The sequence below is a fragment of the Sinocyclocheilus grahami genome, unplaced genomic scaffold (assembly GCF_001515645.1).
Source record: "Sinocyclocheilus grahami isolate Dianchi unplaced genomic scaffold, SAMN03320097.WGS_v1.1 scaffold33.1, whole genome shotgun sequence".
Lineage (NCBI taxonomy): Eukaryota > Metazoa > Chordata > Actinopteri > Cypriniformes > Cyprinidae > Sinocyclocheilus > Sinocyclocheilus grahami.
The window spans coordinates 3739317-3760773 of record NW_015505212.1 but is presented as its reverse complement, the minus strand read 5'-3'; the positions used below and the strand labels follow the sequence as shown (position 1 = coordinate 3760773).

The 21457-nt window shown below is 37.0% G+C and overlaps 1 protein-coding gene across 2 annotated transcripts in view; it reads right to left on the bottom strand.

The window, feature by feature from the left end:
• LOC107580954 (filamin-C-like) overlaps positions 1 to 19184 on the bottom strand; it is a 57393-nt gene extending 38209 nt beyond the window's left edge. For both annotated transcript variants that reach the window (XM_016266565.1, XM_016266571.1), the window contains exons 1-2: positions 18365 to 19184; positions 2160 to 2408 (exon numbers count right to left, since the gene is read on the bottom strand). In XM_016266565.1, the coding sequence (XP_016122051.1) occupies positions 2160 to 2408; positions 18365 to 18743 (628 nt within the window). In that variant the 5' untranslated portion in view covers positions 18744 to 19184. The remainder of the gene's footprint in view (positions 1 to 2159; positions 2409 to 18364) is intronic.
• Positions 19185 to 21457: the final 2273 nt, after the last annotated feature.

Sequence of the window (21457 nt, the reverse complement as noted above, 5' to 3'; positions counted from 1 at the left end):
CCTATATATCCAGTTTAGTTGCTCCTTATACTCCCGCTCGCCCTTTGCGCTCAGCTGGGTTGTGGATCCTTCAGCAGCCTGCATATAAATTAAAAACTATGGGTCGTAGAGCTTTCTCTGTCTCAGCTCCACGACTGTGGAATGCTCTACCAGCCGGAATTAGAGATTCTCCAACATTGAACTGCTTTAAGAAATTTTTAAAGACTTATCTTTTTAAAGTTGCTTACTGTATCTGAATATGTTTATACTGTTTTATTGTGTTTATCGCTGTTATTTTATTATGCTTGTGGTTGTGCTATGGGTTAAGAAACCCATGCTTGTTGTTGTCACCTATGCTTGCAGTTGTAGCGCTTTGGGTTAAGAAAAGCGCATAATAAATAAAATGCATTATTATTATTATTATTATTATTATTATTATTTAAACTTGCCAAGAGTGGTATTTATTTACAGTACCCTGCAGATCCAAAATAGTGGAAAACAAATTAGATGGAGGAAACTTCAGGGGAAGTAAATAAAGTGTGAGACAGTCTGTATGCAGTTATTTTTGGAGGAAAACCATAGTTAACAACTAGAGAATCGAATACAGTTCACTTTCCTTTTATAAATCATATAACCTAAATCAAATGAGAAAAAAATATATAATTTGAAAAAGACTGATCATAACTCGACGTGCAAATGTTACAATAAAATTATAACTGACATTAGATTTACAGTGATTTGATCATTCTTTCCGTGCAAGTCTGAATATTTAAAAAAATATCAAGTTTAAAACTTTTGCTAATAAAAAAAATATAATTAAAAAATTAAATATAAGGGTTTTCAATATAGTGGGATAAACACATAAGCGCTGAAATACTAAAAAAAATACTTCATCTAACTTTTTTCTGGCATCATTAATGCTAAGAGATGCTTTTCCACACATGCACACAGGGAAAAATATAATGAAATGCATGTTGGCAGGAAATGCATATAGAAGCATGTGTTTTCACTTAAGCATGTTTGCTGTCTTAGCCTCTGACACTTTCCATTCAGTTACAGCCCAGACCAGGGGCTCATTAGCAGCTAGCAGAGCCAACAAACTCAACTCAACACCTGAAACTTGCAAAGATGATGCATCTTTCACCTCTTGCATTGCTTCTCCTCAGGGTCACAATATCAGCCATACCTTTTTAATTTGAAGACAATGGTTGTTTTATAGCAGTGTCCTTCAGTTTGTCAGCATAGAAGTCATCTGATCTAGTCATCTCATCTGATCCCTTGCTGGACTCGAACCCTCAAACTTTCAGTAAGCAGCCCTTTCACACTTACTACCTAAACCACTTCTACTGATGAATCAATCTAAATATCTCTGTATTACAAGCTGTTTTTGACACCAGTCAAATCCCAGTTCAACACTTACAATGATATTGAATGTTAAAGCAGCACATCTAGTTGTGGCCCATTGTGTTTGGGTGTGAAATGGACCCTTAAATGACTGTACAGCTGCCTTTCACCCACCACCACATCTACACCTGCTCTCTTTACTAAAGTTGACAAAAGACAATGAAACTGCTGTTTGTGCTTGTCAAACATGTTGAACTCTTTAAGAACACACCTCAAAATGTCTTGTCAGAAGAAGGAAACATTTCAACACATGCTATTGTGATTCATAAATGTTTTAACGAAAGAAAATCGAAGGATATGTGGCCACGTCCTGAGTCCTGAAAATATTCACAATGCCAGAATGGCTGCTTTGATTATGTAGTTGACAAGGACAGACATGCACACTTCCAAATGGAATTGACCCATCCATTAAACCCTCTCTGAACTGCATGGGATTCAGGATTTCTACTAGAGTAAGTTCAAACCTATCCAGAGGTATTTGATTCATTAATTATGTTTTGGAAAGCAGTGATCACTGGTTTTGAGGTCACCAATTGTACTCCACTTCTCTTGGTCTTTCCACAGTGAGATCATATGCTGTAATTATCAAACCAGCTTCCCATCTCCTAGGGCAATGCAGATTCTGCATGACTCTTGACATCTCCCTGATGAGTGTTACTGATACCTGAATCTACTTAATGAAGCTAATGAAAAGTTTTCCATGTAAGACCACATGTGATTAATGTACCATGACACATTTGTCGCCAAGCGATCATAAACCACAGAATTCTGCTCACCAGGTGCGCAATTATCCACCAGGGCACCGAGGGCTTTGCCATCTCTCCAGTCCCTGTGGAAGTTGTTGATGGGAAGTTGGGGGACCTTGTTCTGGATCCAGCCCAGAAGGCGCTGTTTGGGTGTCAGCTTCCTGGCATCTTCATCGTCCTCATCCTCCCACATGGGCATGGAAATGGAGTAGTGCAGGATAAGGGTCCATATGAGCCCCAGGATCAGTTTTAAGTTGCCGTCCACTATAGCTTTACTATCTGCAATGAGAAAGAGAAAGATTTAAATGTATTATTCCACACATGAGCACTGAAGCACCTTTTGTAGAGATACTGGGAATCATAAAAAGACAACGAGCAGAAAACCCTACTGTTTTGAGATTATTTTAGATCGGAGAGTTTCAATGCTTGGCTTAGGAAACCATTAAACATTCTCAGGTTGGTTTTTATTACTCTTGTGGTGCTACTGTGAACATATATTAGTTTAGGGCAGGGCTGTCCAAACTCGGTCCTGGAGGGCCGGTGTCCTGCAGAGTTTAGCTCCAACCCTAATTAAACACACCTGAACCAGCAAATCAAGCTCTTACTAGGCATAGAAACTTCCAGTCCGGTGTGTTGAGGCAAGTTGGAGCTAAACTCTGCAGGACACCGGCCCTCCAGGACTGAGTTTGGACAGCCCTGGTTTAGGGTGAAGATCAGAAGCTCAGTGAAGTTCAGGGTTAACTGAAGGGGGAGTGGTCATGTCAACATACAGTACACTAGAAAAAAAAAAATTTTCAGGTCAAATATGAGCTTAGGATACATTGCTAACATACTGTCCCTACTCTACCTTGCCTGAAATAATGACAACACCTGTGTTTATTTTTCATATGTCCTCCCTAGCATTGCTTGTTGTATCTGAGCCACCATCATGCCATTATTTGTTTATTCAGAGAATTTTGCACCACACTGTTTGTTCCGTTCGCCTGCTGTGTTGATAGCTTTCACAGGTTTAGATGTGCACAAATAAACAGCAAGGACAAACTCTCTCGATACGGGCATTATGGCCTACTAAAACAATTACATAGGTAGACTATGATCCTTTATTCACTCAAAGTTTATACTTTCACATAAGGTACATATTCGTGTCCCATTACTATCCAATTACAATGTAATAAAGACACAAATCCCTTGTTCTTTTGCGAGATAACCTATGAATGTTATTTATCTAATATAAAATTAAAATAAATAAAAATTATTAGAAAACAATTAAATAATAAAATAAACTGATAATTTAATTACATTAATTAAATATATTGTTAACTACAATAATTAAAATTAAAAAGACAAATCTAACACAAATTAAGGTATTAAACTTTGTTTAAAAATATAATATAATATGCAGTCCCAAATATGGGTAATGGTGAAATCCTAATAAAAATAGCAACAAAAAAAAAGAAGTGTCAAGCCCTATTTTACCCAGTTATTCATAGAAAGTGTCACATGCACTTTTTACTCATAACCTTTACCCAAATCTTTCACTACACTGCTCTGCTACAGTCAACAGACTCTGGACTGCAGCGTGGAATATGAATCAAGATGGGCACTACTAAGCCACTGACTGAATGCCAAAGGCTGATGTCATTTAACCCTGGATCTGTGGAATGAGGTCAGTTTAAATAAAACACACACACAGATGAAACTTAATCGGGACACTGACTGAATCCGACTACACTTTGCTTCAACCCCCAGCGGAGCTGTCTGCACTAAACGCTGCAATGTGTGCAGCGGTCTGGCAGTAATCCAATATCTCCAATCAAATAATACTGCCAGGTCACTTTCTGTTTTTCTCTCTCATTTTTGATCATTTCCAGATCAAATTCTTCACTGCTCTTTGATATATTACTTTTGAGATTTTCTCATACATTTGGTGAGGACAGTGTGTTACGCTCACTGTGGCCCTCTCTCAAGAACAGGGTTTAATGTTTTTGGGTTCCTAGGCGCTCTAGATGCTTAAAGAGGAATGCATCCAGACATTTATGTGCTCTCTGCATCAAAGCCAAGCCCAACAGAAAGAGACAGGGAGAAAGTATTTGGCAATGTTTTTGATATTTGTTCTTAGGAAAGTATAGAAAGAGAGAATAAGAGAATGATAAAAGTCAAAGAAAAAAGCAGAGTACAGTATTAATATTTCTCTTCCTTATTAATTCGTAATTTTTGCACATATCTATCTATCTATATATATGTGTGTGTGTGTGTGTGTGTGTGTACGCGCAAAATATTATGAATTAATAATTGCACATCAATGAATGTGTGAACCTTTTGTAATAGTTTTGAATAGTTGTAAGAGTCCCTCAGTTGTCATCACTGTGGAAATTTGGATCTCAAAATCATACAGTCTCTGCTAGAAAGGGTTCAAATATGAAAAAGATGTTGGAAAACCAAAGAATTTGCAAGACGTAGATGATTTTTCTGAAGAACAGTGGGCTCTTTATCTCTCCAGGACAAACAAGAGACTCATGAACAACCATCACCAAGAAGAATAAAAAAAAGTTGTGGATCATCAGGTAACAACACACAATATTAAGAATCAAGTGTATCTAAGCTTTTGAACGGTCATTTTTATAAACTCACCAATTATTTTGCCTTGTGGCCTATATGTAAATATATTATGGAAAAAATCTTATTCAGGACAGTACTAAATAAATAAATAACATGCATTGTGTATGTGTATCTCAAGTTATTTTCCTCCATTTATGTACATTGCTTTGCACTGTTTTTGTACAGTGCAAAGTAGAATTATTTACCATGCCAAAAAAGCTGAAAAAAGAGGAAGAAAAAAAGTCAAAAGAATAAAGAGAGAGGACAGCAAGCATACAAAGACACAGCTCAACTGTTTAACACTCGCATTATTTCTTGTATCAAATATCAATAAAAAGGTGTGTTTCGGCTGCTATTGTTTGCCTCAGGGGATCTAGATCCTCATCTGACAATATACAACATACCTACAATATGAAGGGTCTCAGTATACATATCAAAGCTGACAGAGTAGGTGCACGCATACACTGAGCAATCACAGACAGCTATGTGGTCTACTTTTCCAAAAAGCTCCTTATAAGACACCTAAAGAGTGTGTTGGTTTTAATTCCCAATATACCAAATCTCTTTAATCTTTTCAAACCACCCTGAGGAGACCCAGCAATGTGCGCCCTGACAAAACACAAACTCCTGAAGATAAGGCACATTGTTCAACATACAGCACCAGCAAAACAGCTGGATTCAAACACACTTAATGAAAGACATCAGAACTAAGTGTTTCCTTCAGATGACAAAGCGCAGTGGCTGTAAATGAACCCTTTTTGAGGAACTGCTGATGACATGGGCAAGGAATTCCAGCCAGCTAGGGTACAGCACCACCACATAATGGGCAAGAAAACAAATATGGGATCAGAGCCTGGGAAAAGACCATTTAGGACAGTGAGAAAGGAAGGGATAGCTTACAGAGAGTGGGGATCATTTAGAGAACAAGCAGAAGTGTTTACTCATTTGTCTCACTCCAAAATGAGGTGACAGGTTGTTGGCCCATTCGATTTCTTTCTACATTTTGTGAATTAATAATTAAAATAAATAGTTATGAAAGGAAAATTTAACCAAAAGTTAAATCACTTTTATAAACTAGATAACTAGATTAAAACTAGGCATTCAGTGTTGTTATTGTTAACTAAAATTATTACAAATAATTTTCATAAATTAAATTAAATTAAATTAAATTAAGATATAAAATAATAGAAATGTTTCAACTAACCAAAATAAAATAAGTTTTGGTTTAAGTTATAAAATTACTAAAACTGAAATAAAATTTTAATTAATTAAAGCTAGGAATATGTGCATTAAAATTTTTTTTTTTTTTTAAAAAGCATATAACAAAATTACCAAAACTAAAATTAAAATGAAAACCGCAAATATAAAAACAAACTCTAATTCAAAATATTAATAAATACTATAATAGTATATACATAATGCTACAATATCACTGGTGGTGATTAAATATTTTAAGATATTGTTCAAATAAATAACTAATTATGAAATATAATGAAATCAAGCTTGCTTAAGCACATCTCATTATAAATATGAAGAACAGCAGTACTGCTTCACAAGCTCAATCCGATGTGTGAATGTAGCATATCTCTGGCAAATGGCTCTGTGAGTAATGAGACACTTTCCTAACCCTGATTAAAGCCAGTCAGGATCATTCACATCCTCCCACCGCTGAACCACACCAACAAGACGAGATAAAAATAATGAAACAGATGCTGGAAGCATTTTATAAGCCACTGTTGGCAAAAGCTATAGAAGAAAACACATGTAATGGTGTTGCTGCAGCGAGTACTGATGCATTAATCTTGAGTCCAGCTGTTGGTGATTGCTGCTCTTTTCAACTAACAGCAATTGCTTCGTTTCACTGATGAACACAGCATATTGTCATTGTTTGGAAGTTCTTCAAAGGAGAGAATTCACTAAGAATGAACTGTGCTGGCTGATAGTGCTATTTGCATGCAGTGCTTGGGTAGTTTTAGCAACCAATTCAATAAGGGAATTATGAACTGCCGCAAACTGCTTACAAATTTGTGCTGAATGCAATTTGCATGCTGCTATTTCCCATCTTGCAGGCTAGTTTTAAGTGCAAGAATGTGGCGTTTGCAGCAGACAACTTGTGCCTCTCTATAAACATTATAGATTATAACTTTTGGCAATGTCAGAATCAGGAGAATTTGAATTTTTCATGTCAAATTTTGAAAACAACTTAATTTTTTTCTGATATTTTTACCAAAAACTTTTGTTTTGCAATGATTGTGGTTTTCACTGATTCAATCGTATCGTACCATCTTTGTTAGCCATGTCTTATATAATTTCATCATACATATTTACAGTTTATAACATTTCTAATAAGATCTCTGTCATTCCGTGTTGCCCTTTGAATTATTTGAACATCGACCAGTGACGCCATCAGAAATTTCTACAGCTTAGAGATGCATCAGATGATTGTCGGCTGTTGCTTAGGGTGACCAAACAAACATCGCTGTCTCCCTGGAAGAGATAGAAAGTTTGCCATGGTCACTAGGACAGAAGAGACAGAGACAATGGCTTCTGTGTGGAAGAGACATTCTGCCTCAGGAAATATGCAGCCTACACCCACACAAGCATAACACACACACACATCGCTTCAAGAGGGAATGTATAATAAATGAAGCTCTTTTGTTTCACAAACTATAAAGACAAACTAATCAATCAAAAAAGAATAAACAAGAGTAAAGGCAAGAGCTGCAAAATTGAAAACAAGCTGGATGAATAAATGAGAAAAAAAGATGCATGCACTGAGCAAACAGTAATTAAAGGTTCAAAGGCAAAAAAAATGTAGTCATCATTTTCCTATTATTCCCTTAAAGCCATATAACACAATGCAGCATGGCTCTACAGTACGATAAAATAAAGCATTGTTTCAGCACACACATACACATACACACAGTCACAAAGTAAAAGTCCCGGAGGACTTTAGTGAAGTGACATCTGGCCAAGTATGGTGACCCATACTCAGAATTAGTGCTCTGCATTTAACCCATTCAAAGTGCACACACACAGCAGTGAACACACACACACCATGAACACACACCCGGAGCAGTGGGCAGCCATTTATGCTGCGGTGCCCGGGGAGCAGTTGGGGGTTCGGTGCCTTGCTCAAGGGCACCTCAGTCGTGGTATTGCAGGTGGGAGAGAGCGCTGTACATTCACTCCCCCCACCTACAATCCCTGCCGGTACGAGACTCGAACCCGCAACCTTTGGGTTACGAGTCCGACTCTCTAACCATTAGGCTTCCCTTGAAAGGAGAGATAATGCAGCAAAACACATGGCATGAATATCAGAGTTGAGATCTGAGTTATAAATAATACTCATAGGAGCCTGACAGACATAGAGCAGGTCTGCCACACATACATTTAAGTTGTTTAATTCTTCTTCATTATGAAATATTTACTGTTGGTCACAGTCAATATTCTGTCTTTGGTTGTGTCTGGGTTCTTCCCATACACATTCTTGTAAAGGTGAATCTGGACATTTTATCTCCAAAACAATGTCACAAACAATTTCAGAGTTTTCTTTAAAAGGCAATTCAGTAACAATGTTGTACTTTAGGTTTTGCAATGTGACATGACATGCTATACTCCATCTAAAACTATGATATTATATTTTATTAGTGACAGACCAGTATACTGAGCCAATTAATCAATAATAATTCATCCAAAAAAATTTACATTTGCTGAAAATGTACTTACCCTCAGGCCATCCTAGATGTAGATGAGTTTGTTTATTCATCAGAACAGATTTGGAGAAATTTAGCATTACATTACTTGTGGTGAATGGGTGCCATCAGAATGAGAGTCCAAACAGCTGATAAAAACATCACAATCATCCACAGGTAATCCACACAACTCATGTGATATTTTTATCAGCTGTTTGGAGTCTCATTCTGACGGCACCCATTCACTGCAGAGGATCCATGGGTGAGCCAGTGATGTAATGCTAAATTTCTCCAAATCTGTTCCCATGAAGAAACAAACTCATCTAGGATGGCCTGAAGGTGAGTAAATTTTCAGCAAATTTAAATTTTTTGGGTGAAAAAAAGTTAATTCATATAAACTGGAAGCTCTCTGAAATCTTGTTTAAAGACATTCTTTATGAAGGCCATTTTTGTAAGATGACAGTTGTGTAAACATGCATTAAATAGTGTATTTTATAACTGATGACACAAAAGGCTTGGCTCCAAATGTGTGGGGTTTCATCTCAGTTCTGCATTCTAGTCAGCTGCAGCGTTCATATGCAGAGGTCTGTTTGACCAAGAGAGAGAGAGAGCAGGGATTCCCCTAGTAGCTGTGGAAAGATAACGTTCCTGTTATCTGACATTCTCCAAGAGTCGCAAACAAAACACAGAACAGTCTGAAGTCACATCCTGAGAGCTGTGGACTCCCCAAATATTCACATTACATTATGTGTCCATTGTCAAAGAGGTCAAGTTCACGGTTCTCCAGAGAGGCCGGAAAATATAATTCCATTACAGTGTCCCTCCAAGAGGCAAAGATAGGAAAGGAGGAAAAGAGAAGGGGGATGAAGACATCATGGACACATGCCATCAACAGTCACATTTTCCACAGGAACTTCAAAGAACAATGGAAGAATTTTAGAGATACTGTAGAAACACACACACACATCAAGCAGCTAACATTTCATTTGAATGACAACCCCAAAGGCAAAGTAGCAAGACTGACTTTCAGCACATGTACAGCAAATAAACTGCTCACGTCAAGCTCTCGGAAAAAGCATGTTGAGACACTAATCAACTGTTTCAAATCATCACTATGGGATTTAAGGTTTTTGGATGGGCTGCTATATTTTGTATGTAAATGTAGTAAGATATCTTACTTTCCACATAAATGTCACTAATTAAAAGAAAATGTTTCATTTTTTAGTGAACTAATGTGTATGCCTTATGTGTTAATGTCTCTTTTAGAATGACATTCAACAATAATAATATACAGTAACATAACATAACATCTAATATAAAAAAATTTTTTATTACAATTTAAAATAACTGTTTTCTATTTTAATATTTTTAAAATCTCATTTATTCCTATGATGCAAAGTTGAATTTTCAGCATAATTACTACAGTCTTCAGTGTCCCATGATCCTTTAGAAATCACTCTAATATGCTGATGTGCTGCTCAAGAAACATTCCTTATTATTATCAATGTTAATATTTTCATGGAAATCATGATACCAAGATTTATTTTCAGGATTCTTTGATGAATTGAAAGTTCAAAAGAACAGCATTTAAAAAAAAACTAATCTTTTCTAACATTCTAAATGTCTTTACTGTCACTTTTGACCAATTTAATGCATCTTAGCATTCATTTATTTTAATAATAACTGTTTTTAACGTTTAATATAATATAATATATAATATAATATAATATAATATAATATAATATAATATAATATAATATATGCCTATATAACCTCCCTAGTCCCTGCCTGTCCTTCACATCACTTCACAGCACCCTTGGGGATGCAGTGCCAAAATGTCCGTGTCTAACATTTATGCATTTGCACATTTACTTCAGAACTTCCTGTCTTTGTGGTCACATATTACATCAGAAATCCAACTGCTGCCAGTGACGACAGGAAACGTCTTTTACTTAACAAGCTAGTAAGTGCCACTTAGACATGAGCATCCATGTCACTGCACTACATTTATTCCTGAAACAAGAACAAGCAGTTACTGGTTACAGGAACATGTCAAACCAAACTACAGGCTAATGGATTCTGACCTAACTTTATGTAAAAAGTGATACTTTAATTGACAGTCTTATATCTCTAATAATTTACTTCAGAGTACAGAATGAATGGCCCAAGTTACCAAATGCTGTAAGACGGCAGCCGTTGGGAGTGTTTGCACTGACTTCCCCCACCAGAACACATGAGGTCAAGAAGAAATAAACACTGAAACCCAGCAGAAACAGAGAGTCTGGATTATGAAAGAGCAGTTCATTTATCAATGTCCTTTCCACATAAACACATTTTTACACATATTTAATACATCACCATGGATATGGAAACTGCGAAAACGGTCGGGCATGACTACAGGCATGGCGCCTTACGTGTTGACCAGAATGCTTCACTAAATACACAGCTCTTAGTGAAGCATGTCAAAGAGTGATCCAGGAAAACTTCTGCCTGAAGAAAGACGAGAGAAAATAAAGATCTTCTCACAAACACACACACCACCTTGAGAAACGGCACATGTGTTGCAGCAGGTGGTATGTCTTTGAAAGTCCAAAAAAGGACATTAGTGACCAGCATTCTGTTGTTTTGCCACATGGTCTTATCTAAGCTTTTAAAGACCGTTGACAATAGGAAAAACACTCACACAGCTGACCTCGCTTATCCCAAAGACATGAGAACAGCTGGATAAATTGTGAGGGTGTAATTAAACAAAATGGCACCGGTGGGCCTTTAAAACAGTTTTTGGGAGTAAAAACAGCCTGGAATCAGTCACACTGACACTATGAGGTCATTCACCTCCACCTTGTAAATGCAAAATATATCCATAATCCGAATCCTCTAAACTCATGTGATGTACCAATTCACTTTTATGACCAATTTCACCAAAAGCTCCATAGATTTCACTAGAATTTGACTGAAATGTATTTTATAAGATTCTACATATCTATCACTTATTGCATGTAAGGACAAATTGTTTAGCAACAGGCAACCAACCATAAACCGCCTCATTAAATGATTCACGTATATGTGAATATATATACTATAAATAATCACAGAACTTATTTAAAATCATTCCGTTGAATCCTACAGATGTTAATTTTTAATCAAAACAAATTTCATGTGGGCCTAGTTGCATCATGTTCCGAACACAAAATCATGCCAAACTCAAGTGCCTTGCTGAAAACATTTTGTTCCAAAATCAGCTCAAAATATCAAACATGTTAGATATTCTCCGACTGGATGGAATCATAGTCTGAAGCTTAAAACAATTAGTCTGTGTCATCATACGATATGCAATTTTCGATGAAATTTGTGAAATCTGCCTGCCCAAAATACCTCAGACTAGTGACAGTTAGTGTCAAGACTAAATGTGCAAATCAGGGCAAAAATTTGGGCAAAAGTTATGTAGTGTATTTCCAGCCTTAAGTGTAAAGAAAACAACGTGAGGCTAATTTTCATATGAAATTCCATGAGAGGCACTCAAAAAATTCCTGGCCTTGTATGCTTAACTCTTGGTTATTCCTCTTCTTCAAGTCAAACGAGCAGAAAAAAAGCCTGTCTCCAATGTAAACCAGTAATAAAACACTGTAATAGGTCTGTCATTGCTAAGGAGACCCAAACCAAGAGGCATTTCCCTCTCTAAACCCAAACTCCAGAGGAGGTATTTCACACAGTGAAAAAGAAGCAATGGTAACTTCTACCATAAATTATTTCCTTTTTTGCCCTCTTTTTTCCTCAACTTTTGGGTTAGTGATAACATGCATAAAACATTTCAAAACTGTCTGAACAAAAACATAAAACAAGAAAAGCAATGTTGGATTAATTTAGTGAAGGGGAATGTGACTTTTTTGAGAAAGACAGTGGTTTTGTTCATAGTAAGCAGAGCAAGCAATCTCCTCTCCTGAGTGAACCCAGTCAGCTGCCGTCACAGCTGCTTACAGGCATCCTAAAGCAACAACTGATGTGCTCAGAGATCTGCCGTCCCCCTCATGGGCCTAATGCACACACACACACACACACATATTCTAACTGTCTGCTTGCAGCATGCATTCACCCTCCCTCCCTTCGATCCTTCAACAAAGCTTCAGAGTTGAAGTTCCATCCAGAACAGGCACATAGGAGCCTTTGTCCCAGTCTCCCTCCACTGCGCCTGAATTAGGACAGACTCCATCACTGCAGGGCTCAGGAAAGGACATCCGAAGCAGTTACAGAGAAAAGTATGACTAAAAGATGTACAAAAGAGTACAAAAGATTAGAAATGCTGTAAACAAGCACACACAAGCATATGTACACTATGTCATTTTGAGATATTTTATGAGTGTTTACATGGAGTAAATATATAAAAATATAAATAATAATGAATATAATGAAATTTAAATTCTATAAAATGCAAATATAACTGATTAAAATTACTTAAAAAATGTAAAAAAAAATTTTATATAAAATAATAAAAATATATCCAGAGTTTTGTGAATTTAGTATTTTTTCATGTCATTACATTGTTTAGAGCATAAGAAAAAAAAGGATGAAAAATGATATTTTCATTCATATGTTATGTCCTCTGTAGAGGACAACTGGACTTTTAAAAATTCCTGTTTTTTTTTTTTTTTATAAAAAGACATGAATAGACATGAAAACACAAAAACAGTGGGATTTTTTTTAAAAAGGGAAAAAATTGTTGCCTTCATTATTTTGAGTTTTAAGAATGCCTATTTTTTTTTTTACAGTGTGGAGAGAAAGAACGAGAATATATAAAAAGCACTTAAAGACGGGCCTTTCAGCACTTTAGGTCAGATTTCTATAAACACAGACAGACAGACACTCGAGAGAGACATAGACACAATACTTTATGTTCCTTCAAGAATTAGCTCCCTGTAACATGGACCATTAGCTGTGCATGTCTCAGCCATTTCTATGCTGACGTCCAACAAAAACACATCAAGACACAGTCCAGACTGGGATGAAGTTGTCGATTGTCAGTCAGAATGGCTTTTTACTGCCTTGTTAAGCTTCGTTTTGAAAAGAGCTTTGAATGACACCTGTTTCTCTCCGTCGAATCCACTAAAAGTCTACCATTCATAAGAAAAGAGAAGATAAAGTCCTTTCCAGAGTTATGAGGGAGAAAGTTCACATCTGGGTTTCCTGCTGGGAAGTTCTGTGGAGTGAAAATAGTCTCAATACCTTCGAAAAATACGCACAAAAGATACACACACATGCACAGCAATCCACAAATGCGTGCAAAAGATCCACACACGCTCCATTCATAAATGCATGCATCTATATAAACATTAATGTCTTTACTCAAAATACAGTCTACAAATGTGACCCTGGAGCACAAAACCAGACTTAAGTCACTGGGGTATATTTGTAGCAATAGCCAAAAAATACACTGTATGGTCAAAATTATAGCTTTTTCTTTGATGCCAAAAATCATTAGGACATTAAGTAAAGATCATGTTCCATAAAGATATTTTGTAAATTTCCCACCGTAAATATATCAAAACTTAATTTTTGATTAGTAATATGCATTGCTAAGGACTACATTTCGACAACTTTAAAAGCGATTTTCTCAATATTTAGATTTTTTTTGCACCCTCAGATTCCAGATTTTCAAATAGTATCCAACTTTAAAAGCGATTTTCTCAATATTTAGATTTTTTTGCACCCTCAGATTCCAGATTTTCAAATAGTATCTCGGCCATATATTGTCCTATCCTAACAAACCATACATCAATGGAAAGCTTATTTATTCAGCTTTCAGATTATGTATAAATCTCAATTTTTAAAAATTGACCCTTATGACTGGTTTTGTGGTCCATGGTCACAAATGGACTGTTCTTGCTTGTAATTACATGCTGAAAGTCAATGTCCATTAAATATATGCACTATTGTATTTATGGATACTTTTGAGACCATATCACATCTCTAGTCTCAGAGGTATGTACAGACAGATTGGCTTGTTCGAATTTGTGAATCAAGGCCGCGGAACAACATTCTCAAAAGTTTCCATACATATAACAGTGCAGAATTTTAACGTACATTGATTTTTTCTGCATGGAATTACAAGCAAGAATAGACCATTTAAGGATTGTTTTATGAGTAAAGTCTTTCATGTTTATATAGATGCACACATTTATTAATGGAGCATGTGTGGATTGCCGTGCACATTTGTGGATCACTTGTGCGTATTTGTCGAAGGTATTGAGACTGTTTTCACTCCATAAAGTTCAAATGGTGAAGACCTCTTCCAATAAACCACATTCAAATGGATGGAAAATATTAGTGGCATTTGCTAAGGCTAGCATCACTTTTACTATTGCTATTACTTAAACTATTAATTCTAGGGAAATACCTTTACATCATGATATTAGTCATTTGTCCATTTATAAAACTCTGTTTAATCCTCAGGGTTTAGTCAGTCTATTTCTGTGAGTGGGCTGGAGAAAATGAGCGAGGCGAAGACATTTGACCATGTGGACGATGAGGGAATTTCTTGTCTGAGTCAATCTGGCAACCCAGGGTCAGGCAGCTGACATCACGCTGCTGACAGCCCTCTGTGCCTGACACTGCTGACACCAAACACCCCAGAGTGCACTTGGGCTGTCTGATTCCCAGCCTTACAGATAACACAATACAGAAGAAATGCTTTATGCCAGCCAAAGACTTTAGACTGCAGAAAACACAAAGAGCTGACAGAGTGATTTATAATATGTTGCACTGACTATTAAAAAAAAAACAATGACAGATTTCAGAGGGCACAGGAGTCATAGCTGTTGTTTAACACCTGTTAGAAATTTTCATGGCTGTCAAATCAGCAAACCAGTCATGATCTTGACCCCTGACCCTACCGCTATCCCTGACAGCCGCTTCGTTACTGCAGAGACAGAGTAACATTCCAATGACAGGAAGTCTCAAAAGACATGCATGCCTCTGTCACTCCTGTTTATGATCACAGAAAGGAATGTGGTTGTTTTGTGTGTTGTGTAAAGCATCCTTGCTGAATAAAAAAGTCTTAGCCCAAACTTCTACAAAGTTGCGTAAATAACCCATTAAAGGGATATAAAACGTTTGTCATCATTTACTCACCCACGTGTTACTCCAAACCTCTATGACTTTTTTTTATTTGAAGATATTTCCAAAATTGTTTATGAACTGTTTTTGCCTATACAATGAAAGTCTATGGGGTCCAAAAAAAATTTTTCAATAAATTTTGTGTTCCACAGACAAACAGTTCACATAGTTAAAAAAAAAAAATTACAATTTGTCATTGTTTACTCACCTTCATATGTATTTATATGAATAGTTTTTTCTTCCTCTGTCACTCCTGTTTATGATCACAGAAAGGAATGTGGTTGTTTTGTGTGTTGTGTAAAGCATCCTTGCTGAATAAAAAAGTCTTAGCCCAAACTTCTACAAAGTTGCGTAAATAACACATTAAAGGGATATAAAACGTTTGTCATCATTTACTCACCCACGTGTTATTCCAAACCTCTATGACTTTTTTTTATTTGAAGATATTTCCAAAATTGTTTATGAACTGTTTTTGCCTATACAATGAAAGTCTATGGGGTCCAAAAAAAAATTTCAATAAATTTTGTGTTCCACAGACAAACAGTTCACATAGTTAAAAAAAAAAAAAATTACAATTTGTCATTGTTTACTCACCTTCATATGTATTTATATGAATAGTTTTTTTTAAGTAAAACAAATAAATAAGTAAATTATAAAAGAACCTTTCTCACACAAACCGTTTTCCATTCCCCCAAGAAACATTGCATTCTCTCGCAAAACATTTGTGTTTTCCTCCCATTTCATTTTTTTTTTTGTTTGTTATCATCACCATGTCCTTGAGGTGCTCCGTATTGTTTTCATGCATACATGTAAATGTAAATGTATATATTCTCACACTTTATGGTACATCAGCATGAGTGACTGAGTGCCTAGTGATCAAATAAATGAGGGGAGTGGTATTTCTTGTAGTGGCAGCAGGCCAACCCCCATGTGACACAGTTCACACACACACACACACACACACGGTTTCTTGGATAAGGGTGCAAGAGTTTTTCCTGCACCTCTGTCACCCTACACTCTTGCATAAGGGGAGTTTGCGAGGCAGGTGCCCTTCTGGAAAGATCCGTCTCATTGCCAATGACAGCTGGGCTGAAAGCACTGCCGTTATGTGCCAGCATGTGAGACGGTTGGCTCCTTCCCACAAAACCAGTATAGGAGGACCACATCTGCAGTCAAAGACCAATCAAATAATCATTGTTCAAATATAGTATTTATTATGAACATATCAGTTCCATAACAGTAATAGGAATGAACATTGCTCTTTCTCTGTTGTACGTCTAGTTGTTTTGAAAGAATGCCATGCTGCCGGTCCCTGACACCCACTTAGACATCAGAACAATATAAGGCTTTTGCCACTGCAAATATACAGCACTGACCTTTAAACAGATCCCAGAGTCATTTTATAGAAGATCCAGAAACAGGCATTGTACTTTTTGATTTATATGTCTGATAATATTTGTTGAATTACGATGAAACATAATTAAGTTCTCTAAAATCAGCCAAATTTACAGCCTTTTACTGATGATTGGGCATTAGTTTAGAATCAGACTGTCAGTCTACCACTAAAAGCACTGGAATATAAATATAATAGATAAATGCAATAACAAAAACAAATTCCTAAAAATCCTTCCATGTTTCACAAATTAAGGATGAACTCTAATCAATGATCATTTCATGCCTGCAGGTCCTTTCCCAATGAGATGGATCCACAAATTGATAATACTGATCCTGAGCTGGGTTTGGGTCCATGTCCTGAAGCCCAGGGGTACAAAATGCACCCCAAAATGTACAAATGCTGTCCTAGGATCTGTTTTTGCCTCATATCATTTTGTCCATATGGACAGGATGTCAGATCACAGAAAACAATAAGATTCAACTTAATGACAATTATATATTTATATATCAGCCAATATTGGGTCACTTTGAGATTATCTGCATCAGCCAACATCTATAATCATGTCAACAGATAATGCACATATGATGTTTCAAACTATTTGATGTATAACATTAACATATTATAACATTGTATATATTAGTCATATTTAATGCGCATTCAAACAAATATCATGATACTTTGATTCATAATTGGAATGCACATGCACTACTAATCTGTCAAACTGTATATTGGCCTAATATTTAGTGATGTAAAGCATTATATTGTGACTTTAATGAACACATCATTATGCACAAAAGGCAAAAATCATTCACATTCTTTATGGATATCTGTATGGTCCATTATCACGTGTTCGTTCAGCCTTCAGCTGTCCCATTCAAAGAAAAATGAGTGTGGGCAATCTAAAATAATTATTTACAACTTCCAAAATTATAATTAATGGAATTACAACAAATGAGAATCAATATTTACAGTTAAAATGGAAAACAGACCCATTATGGTAGCTAATTATGGTAGTTTGTGCGGTCTGACCCTCCCTAATTAAAGCTCGAGCCCCCCACAGAACGTTAAAACAAACAGTCGAGGGGGCTTTTTAAAAGTACGTTTCCTTTATACGTGAAAGTATAGGTTTCAAGCGTTTCAAAGAACGTTCCACTAGCCACAAAAGTCAGATTACAAGTCATAGTGCGCTAAGTAAACGCTTGCGAACTTAGACTGATGAGGTAACCATAGCAACAATAAGCGTTCCGTTATCGAACGGTACATCATCACAGTTTACTTGTCACTTAATTAAAGATTTACACATCACAACACCCTTTTTGTTAGTTTTAGATATCCTTAAAATAGGCTAGCTATGGTTAGCTAAATGGCATAAAATCGCACCAAAGCGCGACTGCCACCGAGCCGAGCGCATATTTATGCAATAAAACAGCACTTACCTATAGACACTAGTTTGATGTGTTCCCGTTCTAAAAACTCTAGCGCGACGGACACGTTCTCCAGCTTCATCTGCCTGAAATTGGGTCTGGCGTGGTACTTTCTGTACATTTTCTTCTGGCTGAGAACTTCCAGGAGCCCGACGAGCTTGAGCCCGTCGCTCAGGTCCTTCTGCAGGTCGTTGATCTTTTTGCTGAGGCATTTCAGGTGTTCGTTGCACCACCTGGTGAAGGTGTTCTGCTGGATCTTCTTCCAGGGCGCATCCTCCGCCAGGTCCTTCTCCGTGGCCGGCATCTCCTCGTCTCCGTCCTCCCCGTTGTCGGTGCCCTGGTAGTACTGCGGCGGCAGCTGCTGGTCGTAGTATGTATTATTGCTCATCATGTTTTTCCGAAGTTCTCGTGCCCCCCTTTTATGCGACAATCAGCGAGTTTTTACAGCGCGAGGGGGAGTGGGACAGGCGCGCGCGTACGCACTTCTGAGGGGAAAAAAGAAGGAAAGAAAACGAAAGAAAGTTTGAGAGTTGGAAGCGCGTGCGAAAAGGGAAGGGATAGAAGTGTTTCTTCGGACGGAAACCAGCTTTGAACTAACTAAGAAGCGAAAAGTTTCCCGTTCAATTTTAAATTCTTCCAGCCGATACTTTTCAGAACGCACGCCGTCAGAAATAGTTCGCTCCTGCTTTATTCACGTACGAAATAAAAGGAAAGACGGGAAAAGAGACGCGTCCTCATTTACTTGAATGGTTAAATGAAGTATGAGGCGCTTTAAAACTCTGAGACCCCTCCGGCAGGGCTCACACGTCAGTCTGCTGGATCTCCTGGTATGCTGCTGTCATCCTGACCATATACAACTGCGCGATGGATGGATGGGGGATTCTCTAATCTGACCGAGATAGTGATACCGGCGCCCGATTGGGCGAAGCGCGCAGCGGGGAAGGGGATTGGACAGACCCCGAGCGCCGCGACAGTTGTGACTGTCATTTTTATTTTTAGGAACCCCAAATTGGGCACGTGTGGGGCTGGAGTTGCGCTTGTTGTAAAACTTGGGCTCTTTTTAACATTTGGGGCTGGAAAAAGCAACTGACAGCATTATTATGTCAGAGAGACCATTTTAACGCAGTATGCTAAAAATATATAGAAAAGGAATGACAGGCTGTTTATTAATAAATAATAAATAGTATGACAGTTTAATAATAAACAATATTTTGGCTGCAGTTGACAAAACCTCTATTCCAGTCAATGAAGTCATACACTGTAAAAAAAAAATTTGTTCAATTTAGCTAGTGATTTTGCATGTCACAGTCATTGGATTGATATATATATATATATATATATATATATATACACACAATTTCAAACCAAAGATTTTCAGAGTATGTTTTTACAAGTTATTCTACTTCAGTGTGTAAAAAATGGATTTTTGGTACAAAAATGTTACCTTTTTTTTCAGTGTACATTACAATTTAGTCATCGAACCTGTGCAGGGTTTCCGAATGTGTTCGGTCAGTTTATAAAACAGTTCAAATGTACAGTTGATGACCCATATTAAATATGTATTATTATGCGGTTTGCATGGAGTCTGCTCCGTGTAGTGTAAGAACAACCTCCAGTGAGGTCTGAATGTTCAAAAAGCACTATTTAACATTTTATGCATGATGAGGATTTAATTTAGATTTCATTAATTTGGCACTAAAATATGATTAATGATTGTATTAAATGAGTTTATAAGGTATATCAACCTAGAGGCTGTGTGATTAAAATATATAATTCAGACCTGGGCTAGTTTAGTGTTTGTGCCATTAAAGTGACATGTGGCCAAGTATGGTGACCCATCCTCAGAATTTGGGCTCTGCGTTAAACCCATCCAAGTGCGCACACACAGTAGTGAACACACACACCGTGAACACACACCTGGAGCAGTAGTTGGGGGTTCGGTGCCTTGCTCAAGGGCCTCACCTCAGTCATGGTATTGAGGGTGGAAGAGAGTGTTGGTTATCCCCCCCCCCCCGACAATTCCTGCGGACCTGAGACTTGAACCTGCAACCTTTGGATTAGAAGTCCGACTCTAACCATTAGGCCACAACTGCCCACACTTAGACATTAGACTTTTGACACAAAACATTGTTACCGAGACATGGCCATATCATGTAAACAATGATGTCAATTTCAGCCCCTGCTTACAAACTAGTTCATGACCTCAGGTCACAGTGCTGTCAAATGTCACAACCTGAAAGCTTGTATCATTTGACATGTTACACACTCTCTCAAAATATGGTCTAAACATTTTATGAAAATATTACAAAGATCTAACACAAAGTAATGTTATAGTGTAGTCATATGACTGAATTTGTTACAATAACACACTGTGAGATATTATGGGTCTGAACTGGAATGTATATACAGTAAATGTGTAACAGTTAGACAGAATGAGTTATTTGAATTCACTGTTTGCTCCTGTGGTGAACTGTGACTAAACCATATACAGGCATATGGTTCACTTATTACTGGAAAAGTAAGACCCCCATGGACACCATATTTCATGTGTCATACACAAAACAAAAAAAAACATTTAAAAAATTTTAAAACGGAAAAGAAACCTGACACACAAACCCCAGAAATCGAAGAGGTTCATATACTTACAATGAAGTCACAGCCATGACTCAGAACCTCAGCATGCTTCGATGTGAACTGACAAATAAAACAAATGTGAATGTCAGAAGAAAGACTAGATAAATGAAGGGGGACATCTGTTCATCATTTAGTGAAAGCCATGGATATCATCTCACCTTATGATTCAACAACCGCCTGAAACAAAAACAAGCTAAAAGCAATTCACTGATCTGACAGAAATAAACGAGCACATACATTAGATCACGATGCTCTGGATAAACTACTTTATTAGTTCCTGTTCATTTACAAAATATACGTGGCTACCAAAATACTTCAAATGTCATTATTATTTTTTAAATAAATGCCTGTTAAGGCAAGACAACATGTAAACATGTCAAAGACACTGTACAGAACAGTTACAGTTACACAAGTACATACAGACACGCAGCAGCATCGCTACAACACATACCGACATCTTCATACATTAAC